This window comes from Micropterus salmoides, unplaced genomic scaffold, assembly GCF_014851395.1.
Source record: "Micropterus salmoides isolate LMB-PRFRI ecotype aquatic unplaced genomic scaffold, ASM1485139v1 Ms_hic_scaffold_10, whole genome shotgun sequence".
Taxonomy (NCBI): domain Eukaryota; kingdom Metazoa; phylum Chordata; class Actinopteri; order Centrarchiformes; family Centrarchidae; genus Micropterus; species Micropterus salmoides.
In genome coordinates this window covers 12,991,198-13,010,131 of record NW_024040041.1, presented here as the reverse complement: position 1 = coordinate 13,010,131, position 18,934 = coordinate 12,991,198, and the positions used below count along the sequence as shown (strand labels likewise).

At 42.5% G+C, this 18,934-nt stretch overlaps 1 protein-coding gene across 4 annotated transcripts; it reads right to left on the bottom strand.

The window, feature by feature from the left end:
- Nucleotides 1-822: 822 nt before the first annotated feature.
- Nucleotides 823-18,648, bottom strand: LOC119886273 (ras-related protein Rab-37-like). Of its 4 annotated transcripts, XM_038696905.1 has the most exons (10): nt 18,388-18,648; nt 14,003-14,113; nt 10,590-10,700; nt 8,497-8,538; nt 6,333-6,399; nt 6,057-6,109; nt 5,555-5,620; nt 4,706-4,762; nt 4,550-4,626; nt 823-2,410 (listed from the first exon to the last, which is right to left on the bottom strand). In XM_038696905.1, exons 1-10 carry the CDS (start codon nt 18,529-18,531, stop codon nt 2,305-2,307), a joined length of 834 nt encoding a protein of 277 aa, XP_038552833.1. In that variant the 5' UTR covers nt 18,532-18,648; the 3' UTR covers nt 823-2,304. The 4 variants fall into 4 exon arrangements, with proteins under 4 accessions (XP_038552833.1, XP_038552842.1, XP_038552859.1 ...); XM_038696914.1 differs by lacking the exon at nt 10,590-10,700 and having other exon boundaries at nt 18,388-18,647; XM_038696931.1 differs by lacking the exons at nt 14,003-14,113; nt 18,388-18,648 and adding an exon at nt 12,772-12,860.
- Between the last annotated feature and the right edge of the window lie 286 nt (nt 18,649-18,934).

The window sequence follows — 18,934 nt, the reverse complement described above, 5'->3', positions numbered from 1 at the left end:
TCCCCCCATTAATCCTCTAATCAAGTAAAACGTAGTTATCGCCTTCTAATATGAGATTAGATTAAATTCTACTGATTAATATGCACAAATCAGGCAGAATCCTAACTAGAGATACATTTAACAATAATGATCGGCTTCAGTCTTTTGGAGCCTGTTAACCCCTCTGGCCATTCACATATATGAGTGACACAACTGTAAAAATAAAGCCTGGCTGGAAGCTGCTGAACTAAAACCTCAGGGAGGATTTGACTTTTCAGCTGAGACAGTTTCCAGACCTGATAAGAGGAGACAGGATCTCTCAGCACTCTCCATACCTGGATATTTAAAGCTAATGGAGCGTCTGCACTGATAACTGCAGTATTTTCGGGGGACTTCAGCTGTTAGTTCAGTTAAAGACAAGACGTCCAAATAATGAATTGAGTTTTTTTCACAGTGAAGGATAGAAAATGCACAGGCTCCTTAATTTGTTTGACTCATCGGTGTGAGTGGGAGAGGCCGTGCATTCAGGTGTAAAGCCCAGTACAGTGAAAAAAAACAACATGATGCAGATGTTGGGCATCCTTTCAAAAACAGTGTACCCCTTTAAGGGCAGAGAATAAATTAAAAGACAGTGTGTGCTGAACCTGTCTGACTGGCAAAGCACACTTTTTTTGTGTGCAACATAGAGAATAAACAGAGTAGCTGCTGCCACACAGTGGCTCATTAACCTCACCACATCCTGTGGCTCCTGCCTCTTTACTCCAAAACCCCCAACACACACACACATACACACACACACACAGAACACACAGACGAGACTGACTTCAATAAAACAACACCACATACATTACAAAATATACTTTTTTATATATATTATATGATAACAAAGCACTTTTTCATGGCACTTTGTGATCACCGTGACGCCTCAGAAGAGGGACAAATGTGACATCGAGCAAACATTCATAACATTGTACAAAGATGCGGTGCGCGAACAAATACAGCTTCGGTACAGTCTACACAACAACATCCATTGTTAAAAGACACACCAATGTTTGGGACCACCATGTGCATCTCTGTGTGCGATGGGTAAAGGGCAAATAGCATGCTGAGGAAACCCAAAAAGAAAAAGAATGACAATAATCTCTCTGTATGTAACCTGGTGCAACAGTGGGATGATCCTCCAGCAGTTACATGTACAGTACTTTGAATGTAATGTAAGTAAGTTTCACTGGCCCCGAATTGAATGTACAGACAAACACACAGTGGGCGAGCGCCCTCAAAACGTTGGCTTTATTCTATCTAACAGAAGTACAGATGTGAACAGACGGGATCATTTGAGCTACAATCTGACTGTGAGACTGACGTCCACTTCTCAAAAGGGATTCAGTTCAATAAAACTGAGATGAAAACAAACTAAGAGCTTCATGGCAAAAATGCTATATCCACATAACAACAGTCGCATTGATTTTCACACAAAGCTGTCGTGCATCCAGAGTCAGGCCTGCAAACTCCAGATGGATGAAAAAGTTCGGACAGTTCTGAGAACAGGGTTACCTTACTGAAGCTCAGTTTAACAGCAACACTTCAAGTTACAGCAACCAAAAACAGTTTCATTTATAAACATGAGGTCAAGCAGGGTCCTGCCTTAATTAAAGAGGATCTCCACCTCAGTTGTTTTGTATGCACTGTACACTCAACACATAGATTCTTGTTGGCATTTGATGTTTATATTTTATTTCCTGGCGAAACACATTATGTGTTAAATACTGCTTTTTCTGCTCAGAGTTAGCTTGTATGTGTTTGGATTTGAGTTCTATTATGTATGTTGACCCCAAGCATGGCTGTTTACTAACACTCCCCCACCGACACAAGGTCACGCCTCCCCACACTCCTCGGCTGCATTTTCTAAATATGCTGGGAGAGAACTTCAAGATGAATTCGAGAGTGTAGTTAGTGAACTAGTTAAGTGCAATCTGTCAGCCCAAATAAAAAATGAGTTTGCAGAACAAAATTTTCTTTTTGTCCCTGCAGGTGGATATAGCATTTCAGATTTCAGACTCCTGACTTGTAGTTTCACTGTCACCACAATGACCACAAACATTTCTACGCATGACATAAAGGAGAGTTAAATTCACATTTCAGATAAGGGATGGCGGCCAATCCAGATTCACTTCCATTCAGTTAAAAGCCCAGTGGAGAAGACGAGGACGTCTGCTTCTCAGGTTTGGTGCTGCGATTGGCTTTTGTTAAGAGGGCAGACATCTGTACCTCTCTCTCTCACTCTCTCTGCCTGCGTGTCTCTCTCTGCCTGGTGATCGGGATCAGCTACCCGAGGACACAGCAGCCAGACTTGTGCTTTTGAGACTCGACGTAGTCGTGTATCTGGAACTTGGGCTCATTGGGCTGCTGTGTCGCTCTGTGTTTCAGCTCCCTGATGGACAGAGACACACAGGAAGTTAGATGCAGAGGGGGTGGATGTGTGGGATGCAGCACAGACAGGGCGAGCAAATCAAGGAAGAAATAAAAATATAGCAAGCGAGGGAAAGAAGCTTCCCTTTGCACTGAGATTTAATCAAAATGCCTGGCATGAATCATTTAATCCAACTAGCACTTAAAATAATCACGATCTAAGAAAATCACCTACATGATTTTCTTCCACAGCGCTGGGAACAAACCGTCATTTTTAGACTAAATAACAATAACTTTTCATATTTCCTGTCATTCAGTAAGGAAGGTGTGTGCACAAGGAAGTAGGTCAAAAACAGAAATGACACAGTGAGTGTTTGAGATCTGCAGGGAGGGAACACAATCCCATTATTACGAATCAAAAGGAACTAAATTAGCTAAAAACCATTAGGGTGCATTATTTGCAGGAATCAAAGGGAGGATTGTGAGCACCGATGCCAATTCAAAGAAAAATATAAAAATAATGAAGGCTTGACTGGATGCAGGAAGCAGATTAAAAGGCAAACCCTTTATGTGGAACCTCAGTGTTTCTTACTCCTGAAGCATGACCCAAACTATCACTTTGGGGTTTTTTTTCTATGACAAGCAGAGAAAGGTGCACTTTTCAGCGCAGTTCCTGCAGAGGACTGTTTAAGAGAAGACACAGCCTTTGAAGCGTAGAATATTTGTCTTGGGGATCACTTGCAGATGACTCCGGAAATGAGAAAAGTACAAATAACTTCTCTGTATTATCCCCATGTGTATTTGTTTTGTTTCTCTCCGTTTGTTCTTGCTGTTCTTGCTTTTTCTCTCATTTAGGTGGGTGGTGTGGTTAGAAGAGAGGTCTACTCTACAGACATGTCACTTCTCTCCAGTGTCTTTAACCAGAACATGTCTGCTTGCCACCACAAGTATGGCAGCCTTTTGCAGGAACTACGGTTCTACTAGTTGTACATATTTGTAAATTTGTTAATTGCATTTTATTTATTTATTGCATGTTTTTTGTTTTTGTGTATGTTGTGTATGTCTTGTAACTGATTTTATTTTTCATATTATGTGGACCGCTGCTACTGCAACACTGGAATTTCCCTTCGGGCATGAATAAAGTACCTACCTACCTATCTAACGTATCTCTCTCTATCTCTAAAAATAAAAACTTCACACCTGCATCCTTCCCCTCTGGTTGTACAATATATTTAACTTGCAACAAATACTTACATGCAGTGAATTATTTTATTCTAAAACTACATTAATATACTGCTGTAACACTGTCAACTTTTCTAAAAGGGTTTTCAGCAGATTTCAGAACCAGGCTGCAGGGATTTGCTCCCGTTCAGCCACAAGAGCATGATAGTGACCTTAGACAGGCACTGGTGTTGGGCCATAAGGCCTGACTCAATGTCAGTGCCAGTTCACCCAGAAGGTGCTGGATGGGACTGAGGTCATGGCTCTGTGCAGGTAAAGACCCAAAGTTAAAAAAAGTTATCTATGGGCCTCTCAGGTCTTTTGACACTAACAGGGTCTTCCCTAAGCTGTTGCCACAAAGTTGGAAGCACACTGCTCTGAAAACATTTAAAAATTTTCTATAATTAATATTAATATTAATATTAGGAAAAATACTGAGTTTGAAATATTAAGCATATCTGCAAAATTAGCATCTGATTATACACCTCTTAAACCTGCATTAATAAATAAAAATATCGACCACTGGAGGGCAGCGCAACAAGTTATAAACACAAAACTGACATATTATCACCTTTGTACTGTAACTTGTTATCACACTGTTGCCTATTTACACCTCCAGAAGACACAAAGGACTCTTTTGGAGTCACATGATAAATTTAACTGTTTTTCTAACTCCTGTCTCTTACTTTGACCGGTAGTGCACACGCTTATCACAGCTCTTTCAGTCAAAATAGCTGCCTGTTGATGCCGGAAACGACTCTGATGAGAGTGAACCAAAGCTGTAAAGTTTTGGGCCGGGAAACCTAAACAAAGAGCTAAAAGAAACGCTGTATACATCTGAGAACTGCAGAGTCGGATGATGATTCTGAGCTTCTCTTTTGACATTTACACATAGTCATTTCATCCATTGCTAATACAGAAATATTGATTAGTGACTTACTTTGCTATAGCAAGAAAGGCCAGGTCCACATTAACTCCTGTTTTCGCACTGGTCTCCATAAATGGCACACCATATTCCTAAGATGGAAATACATTAGAAGAGCAAGTGGATTGTCTGCTGTTAAGAATATGACCACGTGGAGCTGTCATACATTACCTTCGCCAGCTTCTCTCCGTCCTCCATCTTCACTGCCCTCTCTGCAGCCATGTCTGACTGTAAGACAACAGAGGGAAGAGAAAACAAGTCATCATAGTGGAGGTGAAGGGTCACAGATTCACCATGCCATTAGCTACAGTGATGCACCAGTGCGTCGGCCCCGCGCTGTCCTCTTATCTGGCAGCTGAGGCCGCCAGCAAGAGCTCATTCAGACTGATGAGACGTCAAGAAACTCCACCTCTGGCAGAAGAGCAGCAATCCCGCAGACGATTGCCGCCAGTCCTGCAGCTCTCACAGCAAATGATCCGAGCTGCTGCTGTGACATTTCTGACCCTGGAGAAGGGTGAGTCCTTTCTGTGCCACCAGAGGGAGCTTAAAGATATATTAGCAACAACTGCTGGTTGCAATAAGACATTTCTCTTTTTTCATCACTAGCAGCATTGTGGAGGAAATGGTGTTATGCAAGAGAAGCTTGAAGCAAGTGATTAGCTTGTTTTGAATTTATCCTTCCCAGTCATAATGATCAAATGACATTGGGTGATGGGTAAGAAATTAATGTGTTGATGTAGACGTCTGTTAATTAACTTTATCTTCACTGCAGGGAAATTCTTTGTGTATGCACATTAAAAACATAAATCACAAGACGCAAACACAATGAAGACTACGTTTCACGTGGAAGCATCAAAAAAGCGACTTTGCATTCATGCATGTGCCACACAGCACAGGCATTTTCTGGCTTTTGGGCATTCACATGTTTGAGTGTGATAAGAGTGTGTTAAAATTGTGCTAAGGGACCATGTTGTCCTCCTGATCTTTTTTTGTAAAAGCAAAAAAGGACGCTTTGCTCACCTTGTTGCCGAGCAACATGATGACCACATCCTTCTGGGCATACTCGTGTACCTCACTCAGCCAGGCCTTTAAAAGTACAAACGACAGACCAATACAGGAGGGGAGGAGAAAGACAGAGATTGGTCTATAAACAAAACAAATACCACCACTTTAAGACTGCATGTTCCCTTTCCTCCTCAACTATACATTATTACATTGTCCAATCAATCATGGCGAGACTGAGTCATTATCCTTGAACACTTTTATTGCTTTTCATTACTGAAACTGGGACTGTGTAGCGAGGCAAACGATAACATCATGTCATTTACAAAGAAGGCTATGAGAAAATGTTGGAGGCCCTCATAGTACTTTGCATGTAAATGGACAAAGTGAAGCGTTCAGCTTGAGAGGGTTTAGGTAGTGGAAATTAAGATACAGAGAGCGAGAGAGAGAAAGAAAGACAGAGAGATAGTGCAGGGGTAGAGACGAAGTGGGAGGGAAAAGTAATTTGAGACAGTCTTACCCTGATATTGTCAAATGACTGCTTGCTGGTGATATCATATATCAGAAGTAACGCTGTAAAAAGGAAACAGAAGAGCCGTTTGATTGCACCTTTATTGTTAGCTGCACACTGGCTTATGTAACAAACACACACGCATTATCACCTACACACACTTTCTATGCACACTAATACAGAGTACTACACATCTCAGCCAGGTTGCTCCCTTACCTACAGCACCCCTTCCCACACACAAACACACAAAGCATGAGGAAGTGAAATATAAAAAGCAAAGGTTACCCTGGGCATCTCTGTAGTAGGCGTGCGTTACGCTGCGGAATCTCTCTTGGCCAGCTGTATCCCAGATCTGCGTAACAAACCACATAATTACACACCGGCTAACGTGGGAAAACATCCTGAACAATCCTCACAGCAAATCCTCCACAGCCAACGACTAAAGCAGAAACATATCACTATACCGCTCTACAAAGCCAAAATGCAGTGGCTAAACATAAGGTCAAAAAATATTATATATAAAACTGTACTATTTCATAGAAAACATATAAAGAAAACTGCCACAATTTAGCCAAATGTAGCTAGTTCAAGCTTGCTGATGAGATAACTTAGCAAACTGCTAAACCTTAATTTACTTTTACACCCTGTGGCTGTTTCCTACAGAAGCCCTAAGCAGCCATCCATTCAAATATTTTTTTTAATAATGGGATAATTTTCTTGTGATCTCGAGATAACAAACCATAGCTGAACACAGGTTTCTTTAGGATAATTTCAGTATACTTTTAGTGTCACAGGTTAGCTCAGTTGGTAGAGCACAGGATTTGAAAAGAATTATGTGTTTGACTCCTGCATTCAACTTCTTTTTGTTTCTTCTTTTGTTTTTCATGATCCTCTTCGGCAAAGTTATTATGAAGAGAATCATGGGAATCCAATCACATATTTACCGACGGCTATTTCAAATGTTCCGAAATAGCCATCAGGAAATTTGTAATGTTATATGAATTCCCCTGAATGAGAAGAGCAGGAATTTCCTCTGCCTGGGTATGATGGGGAAATGAAAAGTCCATTGTTTGATGAATGTGGACCAATCGCCGGGATGCACACAGTCCAGCATGTAATTTATTGTGAGCATGTGAAACAGTCTCTTCATGGAGAACTTTGTTGAAGGGGATTTAAAAAAAGAAAAAAACATGGTGTTCAGTGAGGATCGAAGTCACAACCGTAAGACTATTAGTCCTGTGCTCTACCAACTAAACTAATCAGTGACACTGAAATCTGTACTGATTCATAGCATGGGTATTGCACAGGTGTGCCTTAGGCTGGCCACAATAAAAGGTCACTCGAAAATGTGCAGTTCCATCACACAGCACAATGCCACAGATGTTGCAAGTTTTGAGGGAGCGTGCAGTTGGCACGCTTACTGCAGGAATGTCCACCAGAGCTATTGCCCGTGAATTGAATGTTCATTTTTCTACAGTTTCAGAGAATTTGGTTTCCAGACCCCCCCAATACAGTGAAACTGCACATTTTCGAGTGGCCTTTTATTGTGGCCAGCGTAAGGCACACCTGTGCAATACCCATGCTGTCTGATCAGCATCTTGATACGCCACACCTGTGAGGTGGATGGCGTTGAAAAGTAACTGCCATGTTGGCTTTTGACTCTACTAAAGTTAATTTAAATGTGGCAACTTTAAATTAATAGCATTGTATTTTATAAGCAAAATTAGGCAACATTATTTAAAAAAATGAGTGGGTGGAAAGCTGAGATAACACATTTTGTTTGCTGATACTGTGTTTCCCTCATATTCTGTTAAGTTGTTCGAAAGGGAGAGAGGAGATTTTGGGTCACAGCCTTTTCTATGGTCAATTTTTTTTTGCAAAATAAATCGATTAAATCATTACAAAATGACCAGCCTGACAACTTTAACCCCTTTTCTCTCTAAACATCAGCTTTTCTGCAGTTAGCTACAGCTCTCTGCCTTTGTTTAGTATAGACTCATGGTGTCAGAGTCTATTTTGCAATTAATCACAGGATGTTATCATGTGCAAGGACCGTGCAAAGAATAAAAAGCTATGAATTGACTAGAGCTAGCAGAGAAATCTAATTTTGGCATCTCCCACTCAGTGTTGAATGAACAGGTTATGATGACAGACAGGTATGTGCCTTACAATAACAGCTTGCTGCTGGCACATAACCCTGCAGAGCCCCCAATATTACTACAACACCAGAGACTTTGATTGGATTGGCAATGCAAACAATGACAGTCGAGTGAATGTACTTCCTATTTGGATCTATTATTAACTATTATTTGCAAATGATTCAACATAAACTACCAGAGGAGTTCAAATCAATATATATAGGTCAGTAGCTGCTAGGAGCACGAGATGACTTGTCAATTGGTAAGCTGAAATATAGACACAGGTGTAGAGAAAAGGTCCATGTTCTCACCTGGAGCTTGACTTTCAGGTTGTCGACATCCACCACTTTATTCTGCAGAAATGAAAAGTGCTGTGAGAGACTGACAATCCACCACATGCTTTGGAGGCTGGAGTGCTGTCAAAACTGCACACAAATGAATGACGAACATCATGGCAGACAAAAAACGCATGTGGCAAAAGAAACAAGACAACTAAAAGTGGCTTTGGATGCTGGCAGAGAAAGTAATTTGCAACGCCCACACAACAACAAGGTCCTGGGATTAGACTTAATTACACAACATTGAGAAAGACGACTGGCAGCATAACAACTGACTCCCCCGTTAATTTCCTGCAGCCCCGTGGGGGTGCCTGCTGATTTCCTGTAGAGAAAAGATTTGCCTAAAATAGTTCAGGCACCCCAGCTAAAAAAGACTAAATGTTGTGACTCGTGAATGTGTTAAAAGAGGAAAACTAGCAACAAAAAGAAAATCTTGAGAGAATTAAGAGTGAAGTGGAAATTAAAGGTTATGGTAAAATGAAGTATTTCAACATGCATGCTTCAAGATGCAACAACAGAAACGCAGGTTCTCCCACGCTCTGTTTCTTGAGGGTATTTTGGGAGTTTTAAATGTTACCATGACCTGCTAAAGCAGCAAGCCAGGTCACAACCGTATCTCAACCTTGCACAGCAAAAACCACCAAAGAGAGAGAGACAGGCTAAGTTGAAGGAAGTATGACTAGCAAATGTGGTGCAGCACTTCCTTAATCACTTCATAAGTTTTTTATCAGTAACATGTCATCGCAAACAGTCCCTGCCTTTCCTGCAAGAGCGCACACACACATACATGCACCCAAAGAAATGCAGAAAGGGCTCCACGGTAACAAAAGACACCTCTGCGCTGTGTGCAAAGCCTGACAGATAAAGCTGCTGCCTGCTGAATCCTCTGCCTTGGCAGAAACGACATCGTTCAACCCCTACATTAGTTGCCATGGGTTTCCATCCCCCCCCCCCCAATTATGACGTGAGACAAGCCTGCATGCTGAGTAACTGCTACAAGCAACTATGGCGAAAATAGACCGGCCATGTTACAAGCTGCCACAACAGCCTGCCTGCTTGCCTATCCATGCATAGAGCAAAACCTCAGCATATTGACTGTTTCTCTCACATGACTCTGTTTCTAAGCAGCTTGCCCCTTTTTTTCACAAGCGTAAGCAGGAAAACAAAAGTTAATTGCTTACATTAACAGCCATTCTTCTGAATGAATAGCGTGGCAAAGTATGAACCAGTGTCAATTCCCCTTTCAGCACATTTTATGAATGGATACTGTCTGCAGTAGTTGTTGCTTTTGCATGAGTGGGGGCAAGATGAAATGTTCATGCTTCTGAATACACAAGCGTCCATATAGCTCTTTCTGTCAGATATCCATTATGCTCTCTAATGTCTACACCACTATCCAAAGAAGACAATGCATCACTCTGGCTAATGCAACACAATTTCCTCCCCGCATCAACCCTACTTGACTTGCCATTAGTGTGAGTGTTTTGCCTTGATTGGAGTGAAACGGAAGGTTAAGGGGTAGACACAGGCTGCTTGTTCCAAACAGTCTATTTTCATTCTCCCAGAAGAGGAAGATATACAGTAGAAATCTGCTCCAAATTCAGCAACAGTCGGTTTCTGTGTGTGTGTGACTAGGTAGGGGCTTGTCTGTCAGCAGTGCGACTCCTCCAGGACCGAGCTGAGCTGCAGCCAATCTTTCCAGGAGACAGGGACGTGGGCAGGCATCTGCCAAGACATTTATGAAGCCATCCACAGCACCTCGCAGAACAAGTGGCCTGTGAACTTGACTAATTGGCGAGAGTATTTGTACATTTGGTGCTATCATCGCAGAACGATGAAGTGTTCTGCGTGTGTGCAAAAAAATAAGGTGATAATTGGACTGATAACACTCTAACAAGTGGATCCCTTGTTGCTTAGTAAATAACATTAGGTTGTTTTTCCAAAATGCAATATACTTCCTCATAAGAGCAACAGGAAGAGAACACAAAAGACAAACCATTGATGGTTCACACAGAAATAATGAATGAGTCACTCTGTGAGGGTAGGACTGTTCAACAGCATCTCACCCTAAAGTCTATTCCAACGGTGGCTATAAAGTTGCCTCCCAGAAATGCCCCATCTTTAAACCGCACCAAGACGCATGTCTTCCCCACGGATGAGTCTCCAAGCAGCATCACCTAGAGCCAAACCCACCACCAAAGAAGAGGGACAACAGGTTACTTACAGTCTAATACAAGATGGCAGGATAAGGAGTACAGTCTCTCTGAAGAGGAAATTAAAGCTGAGGGACGTGTTGCATAAATTGTTTTGCAAATGCGTGAAGAAAAATATTTCACAAGTGGGCTCATGATGTTTGAGTCATATGATGATATTGTGCAATGTCTTATTCTGGACAGCTTTCAGTTGATGTGTCAGCTACGGCACGTACAAGTACAGACAGTGTTCAGATTCACTGTTGACTGAGCTGCCACCAACATGTGACACTTGTGGCGAGGGAGGTTCAAGATGTTTGAGCCAGTTATTCTCGTCATCTGTGCATCCTTCTCCAAAACTAATCAATATGATTGCAACAACAGGACACGCAATAAGACAAACCGCCCAGCAGCGTGTGGTGTGAACCTTACATGTTATTCGCACAGTGAGTCATAGCTGCATAAACACACAGGGTACAAAATAGCAATGCAGGTAAACTTGAATTTAACTTTTGTCTGTGGTTCTTTATAAAAGCAGTTACAGGTGTGCCCGTGCAGCTTCTAGAAATATTTAATGGGAGGGTTGGTGAGGAGCAACAAGTACACCCTCTGCAAATATTTGCACCAGAAAGGGCGGACAAAGCAACCTCCAGAGATTTACAGGCTCAGAGGGACTGCTAATGGAAGCATCAGGTCGATGACTTGGTGTCCTGCTCTGTCAACAGTGAACATGGCCTGTTTAACAAGGAGGGTGCATGAAGCCAGGCTAGTCAGCTGATAGTTAATGGGTTTCCCTTAGATTATGCACAGTCTCCAGATGTGAGGAGTCAATATTCATGTTGTTTGCTGCAGGTACACCCAGTTGTTTCTGTGCCAAACCTACAGTACATGTAGACACCTGTTCCACCAGCAGCACAAAAAACACACATGACAAGACGGAGATACACACCTTGAAGGCAATATCATAATACTCGTTAATAGAAGCGCATCTCTCCAACACATATTTTGACGTTCCGTTTTTAGCCTGCTTCTCCGTCAACGATGTCTTTCTTGAGGACATCGCAATGCCAAGAAGAAGAGCGCAGGCTACAGAAAGCCGAACCACAGTTGTCTCCGAGATGTGTCCAAGAAAGACGCGCACAGTGTCTGTGAGATCTCCGCCGCTCAGTCCCGGTCTCCGCCAGCCTCCAGCCCCGCTGCTCGCATTACTGCGTGTGGCCACAAAATGATCACCGGGCGCTTCTCGGGATGAGAAAAAAAAAAATCACACCTTAAATATCGCACTGTCAAAAGACGGAAGCGACGAGCAAAACTTGAAAAACAAGCGGCGGCGGCGCTCCGGCGTCTACACAGACCAGTCAGGAAAGCGCTGATGCCAAACAGGCGGAAACATTTCTCTGATTTTGCAGAGCGGAGCGGTGCATCCTGGCGTGGGCAGATGATTAACTGAGTATGTGAGGACGTCGACAGCTCCAACAACGCCGTGTTTTCTCATGAGTGAAACATCAGTCATGTCTTTCAGGCTGACATTGTCCACAAAACAAGCTGCATGGCGGGCTGACTCATCCGCCACAGGTGGTGTTCGATCATTGACGGGGTCAGAGCAGAGGGGTCACGCACCCGGAGAGGAGGAGAGAGGCTGAACTGTGAGTTTGAAGACATTTCCATGTAGGCCTACAACGTGAATTTCCTCCTAAAGATATATAAACTGTTCATCAAGATCAAAGTGTGCGTAAAAAGGGCGCATCTCTGCTCAAAACATCCCCAGAAACCCTTAAAAAAACACGTTTCCTTTAAGAATATCTCAGAAAAATGCTGCAAACACCATCTTATATAATCATAAAGTAGCGCCTATCCTTTGTTATTTATATAGCTTGTTCAGCAACCCTTTATTTTTCTTTAACGGCTCCACTTCACAGCAGATAAACAAATAGCCTAATTAATTATCCATCTCGTCCAGAACAGATGATCCTATCAATACCTTCAATCATAATCCCTTTTTATTTAATTAGCACGTCATACATGTCAAAAAGGGTTTCACTAAGACTTGACTCACCCAGTCAAGTCCTGCAAATGGAGCTTTTCCTGCAGTGTTTGTCTCCCCCCAGTGTCCGAGTCAAGAGGGAGCGCGTCTCCGCTCCTTGTCTGTGGAGACAAGACTAGTGACACATGGCCAGAGATCACTTATGTTATATAACTGACATGTTATCTCTAGTTTAAAGATATGAACTCATCGCTCTGTGTCACGGGCAGCTGCAGGCAACATCTCATCCCTCTGACATGAACATAATGATACAACATCCACTTGCAGATGGAGCAGACTGAATAGTTGACTGATTTAATTCTGGAGAGTGAAAAATAAGCTCTCAGATGTAGGCTGTGAGTTGCTGCTTTTAATTAGTTATCTACTGCATCTAACAAGAGGCAATGTGAACAGTGAAAACCTATCCCATCTAAGTGAGCCAGAACAACAAATACTCATGAAACAGCACAGGCAAACATACATTTTAACCATGTGTGCATTTAAGGCAACATATTAGTACATTTCGCGGGCGCTGTCTCACCGCTTGAGTTTAAATCCAGTAGACATATGCAGCAGAGTGATTTATTTTTCTGCAGGGTTTTTGAACCTTGAATCACACACCACCAAAAGCTCATGCTAATACGAAATGGCAAAGCCAATTTTATACTTTCTCACAGATTTCTGACTCCCCTATGCTGCCCTAATGGCATTGACACAGAGTCACCACTGAAAAGTCATACATTAAATGAACCAAATATCTGTTTGCCACCCCACCTCCCCCCAAGCCTGCCACAAAGCATAAAATCTCTTGTTTAAAACAGATTTGTTATAAACATCCAGCAGCAAACAGCCTGCCACTGTGACTCTCATTAGCAGTGCTCCCTTCGCAGTAATTCAATCAGAGCAGTGGCATCATTAACCATAGTAAGGCGCACACACGGGGTGTTCGTAATGAATGCAGTGAAGCGGCATCCCACACTGGAGAACACCACCGATTCATGCTCAGTGACACACAAACAGCAGAGAAACAGAGAAGATTTGCCTCGCTGTAACGTCACCCCTTCAGTGCAAACAGCCCATCGCAGTCACACGTTCTTCTTATCACTCGGGTGAAGCATAACGGGGTGGAGAGACAGGGAGGAGGGAGAGAAAACATGAGGGAAAGTGCGAGTAAGATGGGTGAGTGCAAAACAAATTCAGGGTGAGTGCAAAACAAATTCAGGGTGGGAGTGGAATGCGTGGAGGACAGGAAGCGTGGACTCACTGTGAAACCGATGCCGACGGTGGCAGTGAAGGACCCTGGGATGAACTTGCCCTGGTCGTACTGAACCAGCAGGGAAGTCTTACCCACTCCGCTGTCCCCCACAAGGATTGTCTGCAGAGAGAGTCACGGAGAGACATGACACAAGACCCCACTGCTGCCACCCAAGGCCAGTATACTGTGCAGACACACAGTGCGGGTTACTGTACATGTTCATCTGTTGCTCAGCGCACAGCTCCATGTCCTGTAATGCAATGTGACGGCTTAATGCCTTCAGGAGGGAATGTCTGGGAATGTACTGAGGAATTGTGTGTGTGTGTGATCCTGAAAGTCATTGTACCAGAGATGGCGGCTCACAACTGAGGCTGATGTTCCACCTTTGCCCTTTCCCCTCCAAGGGGAACACTATCCACAGCTCTCTCTCTGTTTCTCCTTCAGTTTTTAACAAAAGTCACATATTCACCAGCAGTGGTGGAGAGTAGCTAAGTAACTCAAGTACTTTACTTACAGTAAGTACAATTTTGACTGAAGTATTTACATTTTATGTCACTTTTGTTTAAAAAAGTTTTCCTCCTTTGAATCATCTCACAACCCCTCAGATTTACATACTTGTGACCCAGGGTATAAAGTACAATAAAATCAGCGACTTACAATTTCTATATATGTCAGAGGTACCACGCCTCTGGAGCAATTACTGATTAAGTGTCTTGCTCAGGGTTGGTGATGTGTCACAGCGGGAATCGAACCCAGGTGGCGCAGCGGCCTGTATTAGCCACTGCTCTATCGCCACCCAGTAAAATGCTACTTACACATTGATACATCAGTATTAACAATCTAAGTGAAAATATATAAGTCATAATATATTTAGCTGATTACACACTCACCGGCCACTTTATTAGGTACATCTTTTCCCTTTTGCCTTCAGAACTGCCTTAATTCTGAACTGGATATTTTCTCTTTTTCAGATCATTCTCTGTAAACCCTAGAGATGGTTGTGCATGATAATCCCAGTAGATCTGCAGTTTCTGAAATCCTCAGACCAGCCCATCTGGCACCAACAACCATGCCACGTTCAAAGTCACTTAAATCCCCTTTATTCCGCATTCTGATGCTTGGTTTGAACTTCATCAAGTTGTCTTGACCACGTCTTCCTGCCTAAATCCATTGAGTTGCTGCCATGTGATTGGCTGATGAGCTATTTGTGTCAACAAGCAATTGAACAGGTGTACCTAATAAAGTGGCCGGTGAGTGTACTTGTGTACTTTCACTTGTAAATAATGCAGAACTTTGAACTTGTACTGGAGCATTTTAGCTTTATTGCTTCATTTACTTAAGTGAAGGATCTGAGTACTTCCATATCTGTTCATCAGACACAAATCAAACCTCACACACACACAAATAAAAACAATCAAGGCTGGTTTGATAACTATCAGTTCTTAATGCGGAGGGTCATGCGTCACCCCAGCAGGGATCTGCGCTGGACGTAGGCATCAATCTGCCTTGTCACCATGGTTATCAGCTCATTGGAGGCTGCAGGTGCATCCAGCCTGTTGACATTTATCCCCCTCCTCCTCCAGCAGGCCAGCCCCGCTGCCTGCCTCTTATCTGCAGTCTCAATGAGCCCACATGCGGCGCAGCATTACAGCATGCAGCGCTCGCAATACGTTCAGTTTAATCACAGACATCCACAAGTTCTGCACATTCGACTTTGCTCTCCCATTAAAACATAACGCCCCAACAGTGTGAGCAGATGCACAGGATGAAAATCTGTTTTTTTAAAGTTTGCAAAGCTCTTTTTGAAGATGTAATCTTCTAAAAAGCTTAGTAAGCAACATTTTTTAATACAGCAAATGCTGAGACCTTTTCAAACAAAGCGTACCGGATATAAATAACCTGCTGCTGTTTTGGTTTTGAGTTACAGGTATTGTGAGACAAGTTTTCATTCCCCCACAGTGTGAGTGGGTACAAGCACAAATTGGCCCTCACGTGTAAGTGATGCAGACCAGAGGCAAGCAGCTGTGTGGATGACTCACTGCGTGAAGGGGAAGTTGTGCTGTGTTTAGCTGGCCAGCATGAAATCAACTTATCACTATTTCATGCCTCCCTCATCAAAGTTTGATGTTGGCATGTAAACGTTCTCAGAGAAGAGAGCAGCAGCAAGGCGTTTATCTCCAGGAAGCACATGGGAGGTGTGTATGGAGTAAGGATGGAGCTGGGGGTCCCTAGTATGGATGTTGAATATGTCTCATGGCAACACGAGATAGCTCAGAGTTGTTTGAGTTCATCACGAGCGAGCACCTGAGACGTCTCATAATGAGACAGCTTCCATGAAAATGCTCAGTGGAAACCCAAGACTCTCGTCAATGTCCATTGAATCCAGTAGATGGTGATTTAATGTACTCATTACTCTTGGGTACAACCTGGTCGGCCAGTGGATACGTCACCACACAGCAGCTTTTACTTAAATAACAAGCATTTACCAGCATTTAATATTTAGGTACTTTTTCTAGGGATTGTTGAATGAAAAGCAAATCTTGCCAAATGCATATTTTGTGCACTTAACAGACTCAGATGTTCACGTTCACACGCACCAACCCACAGATTTCTGGGTGTTTTCTTTAAAAATATAAATTTGCCCATTCAACAACTTATCATTGAAGAAAAAAGCCTGGCTTGTCTTGTGATGGAAAATTTATATTTTACTGTTTTACCTTTTATGCTGCATTATTGTAGGCCTATGTTTCACTGTGTAGAGTTTGATAATTTTCTTATGTTGCAGCTGGTGAAGGTTCCCATGGGAAAGTAGCTCATTAGAGGGTTTCCTTATCTGACCGCCCTTGATAGGCCTTCATCTCAGGACAGTTGGTCCCTACTCCCTTCCTCCCTTGGATAGCTGCGTAATATAAAGTCACCTGTTTCTTCACTGGCTCTTTGTCTTACATTCTGCAGACTGTTTGCACTCTGTATGTGTTTCTGACCCTTTGCAAAGAACAGAACCCTTAAAAGACATCAGGATTGAACTCTTTATTTCAGAAGACTCACTACAGAACAAATTTCCATTACAGTCTTTAAATACGAGCAGCGCTGCGTGGATTCTCCTTCACATTAAGAATAATTATTAAACTAAAAAGCTTTGCAACAGCATTTAGTAAACCACATAATTTCCTGAGTACTAGGTTTGTTGGGCTAATTTTGCCCATTTTAGCCAAAGTGGAGCCATCTGTATCAAGTACGCTATGAAGTTTCTGGCAGGCTGTGACTCGGCAAAACAACAAACATAACCACATATTTGATCACCAAGCAAGCAGGAGTCTGTTCTAGGTTCACACACAATGCACTACTTATTGCGCTAATATTGAACAGTTGAGTTATTTACAGCGTTGAAGCTTATACAAAGGGATGAAACCATCAAAACAGCGGCAGTGTTAAAAGCTGAGCGTTTGTTTCTCTGACTATGAAACAATTAATGTGCCAAAAGCATGCAGAAGTCAGCTTTTCATGTGCTATTTTAACACAGTACTTTGATTATAACCTAGAAAACTAGTACTGAGCTCTTTCACCACCTGTGTTAGATATGATACATCCGTGTGTGTGAGTGTGTGTGTGTGTGTGTGTGTCATTTGCACATGTGTATTTGTGCTTCTATGTGAGGAAGTTTTGCTGCATGTGATCATACGCAGAGGATTAACACGATTTTAGTCATGAATACCAATGATGTGCTCTCTCCAGCTAAACGGTGTGTTGGGAAGATAACAGCACAGTGGAAATCAGCAAAGCAGTTGAGGATTTTAATATGAAAAACAAAACTTCCTCGATTATCTCTCATCCTGCCAACCACCCACACAGATCACACAGTTGACTAAGTTATATTGTGCTGAGTCACCAGGCTATAAAACCTGGAGCAGATATATTGGTGTGTCGGATTATTATTACGGTTTATTACAGAGATGTTATATTGGATTGCATTAGATTGTACAGGTGTACCTAATAAACTGTGGTTCCCAAAAGAGCGGCTTTTGTCATTTTTAACCCTTAAAATATTTAAACTAAACAATTTGAGAAAGTAAAATCATTTTGAACAGCTGAGATAACATTTGTGATGAAGGGTCACACCAAGAAGATGCTTTGTTTTAATGGGACACAAGCAAAAAAGGTTGGGAACCAGTGGTTTACTAGCCCCAAAGTGTTCAATGTTAAATAATAAATAAGTAGTCAATCAAGTAATGCTAGTAATTACCAGCAGCTAACTGGCTAAATCTGGTAGCAGTTGTTGACTAGGAGGTAGTGTGCATGTGATGAGGCGGTGACCATCTGTCATGAAAAGTGTCCCTGACCTTAGGAAAAAAAAAGTATAGATAGATATCGTCAAAAGCAGCCGAAGTAATCACCTTATGCGTCAGGTCTTCATTATAGGGGCAGATGTTGGCTGTGGGTGTCGGTCCGTCCTCTGGATCCGTGTCCACCGCGGATGACCCGTAGGCACTGTCCGAGGAAACCACCTCCTGCCTCTGTGTTTCACACATGTCATCCATCCCTTTTGTTCTATAGTTTAAACTTGTTTTGTGGTCAAAGGCAGACGAGCTCCTGCAAAATAAACTAAACGTTTAAACTTCCTCTGCTTCGGCTATATCCGTGGTTTCGTTTCCTCTGCACTTCGGTCACCACCTCCGCCCCTCCTCTCCTGCACGCCTCAGGTTTATATTCCTAAGCAAAGACGTGAAACTACCTGTGGATAAGCACGCACAACCCGGACTTAATATAAATATGAAAGCTTCCCGGTTGGAGACAAACAGTGGGTTGTAGTTTACAGTATTTATGAGGTAAAACCATGTCGGACGTTTCTACAAGGAAGTGTTCAGCACCTTGGAGAGCGCCTCTCCTTCTGTAAACATGTTCTACCTCCTACATCTACTTTAAAGGGGAAACCCACCGTTT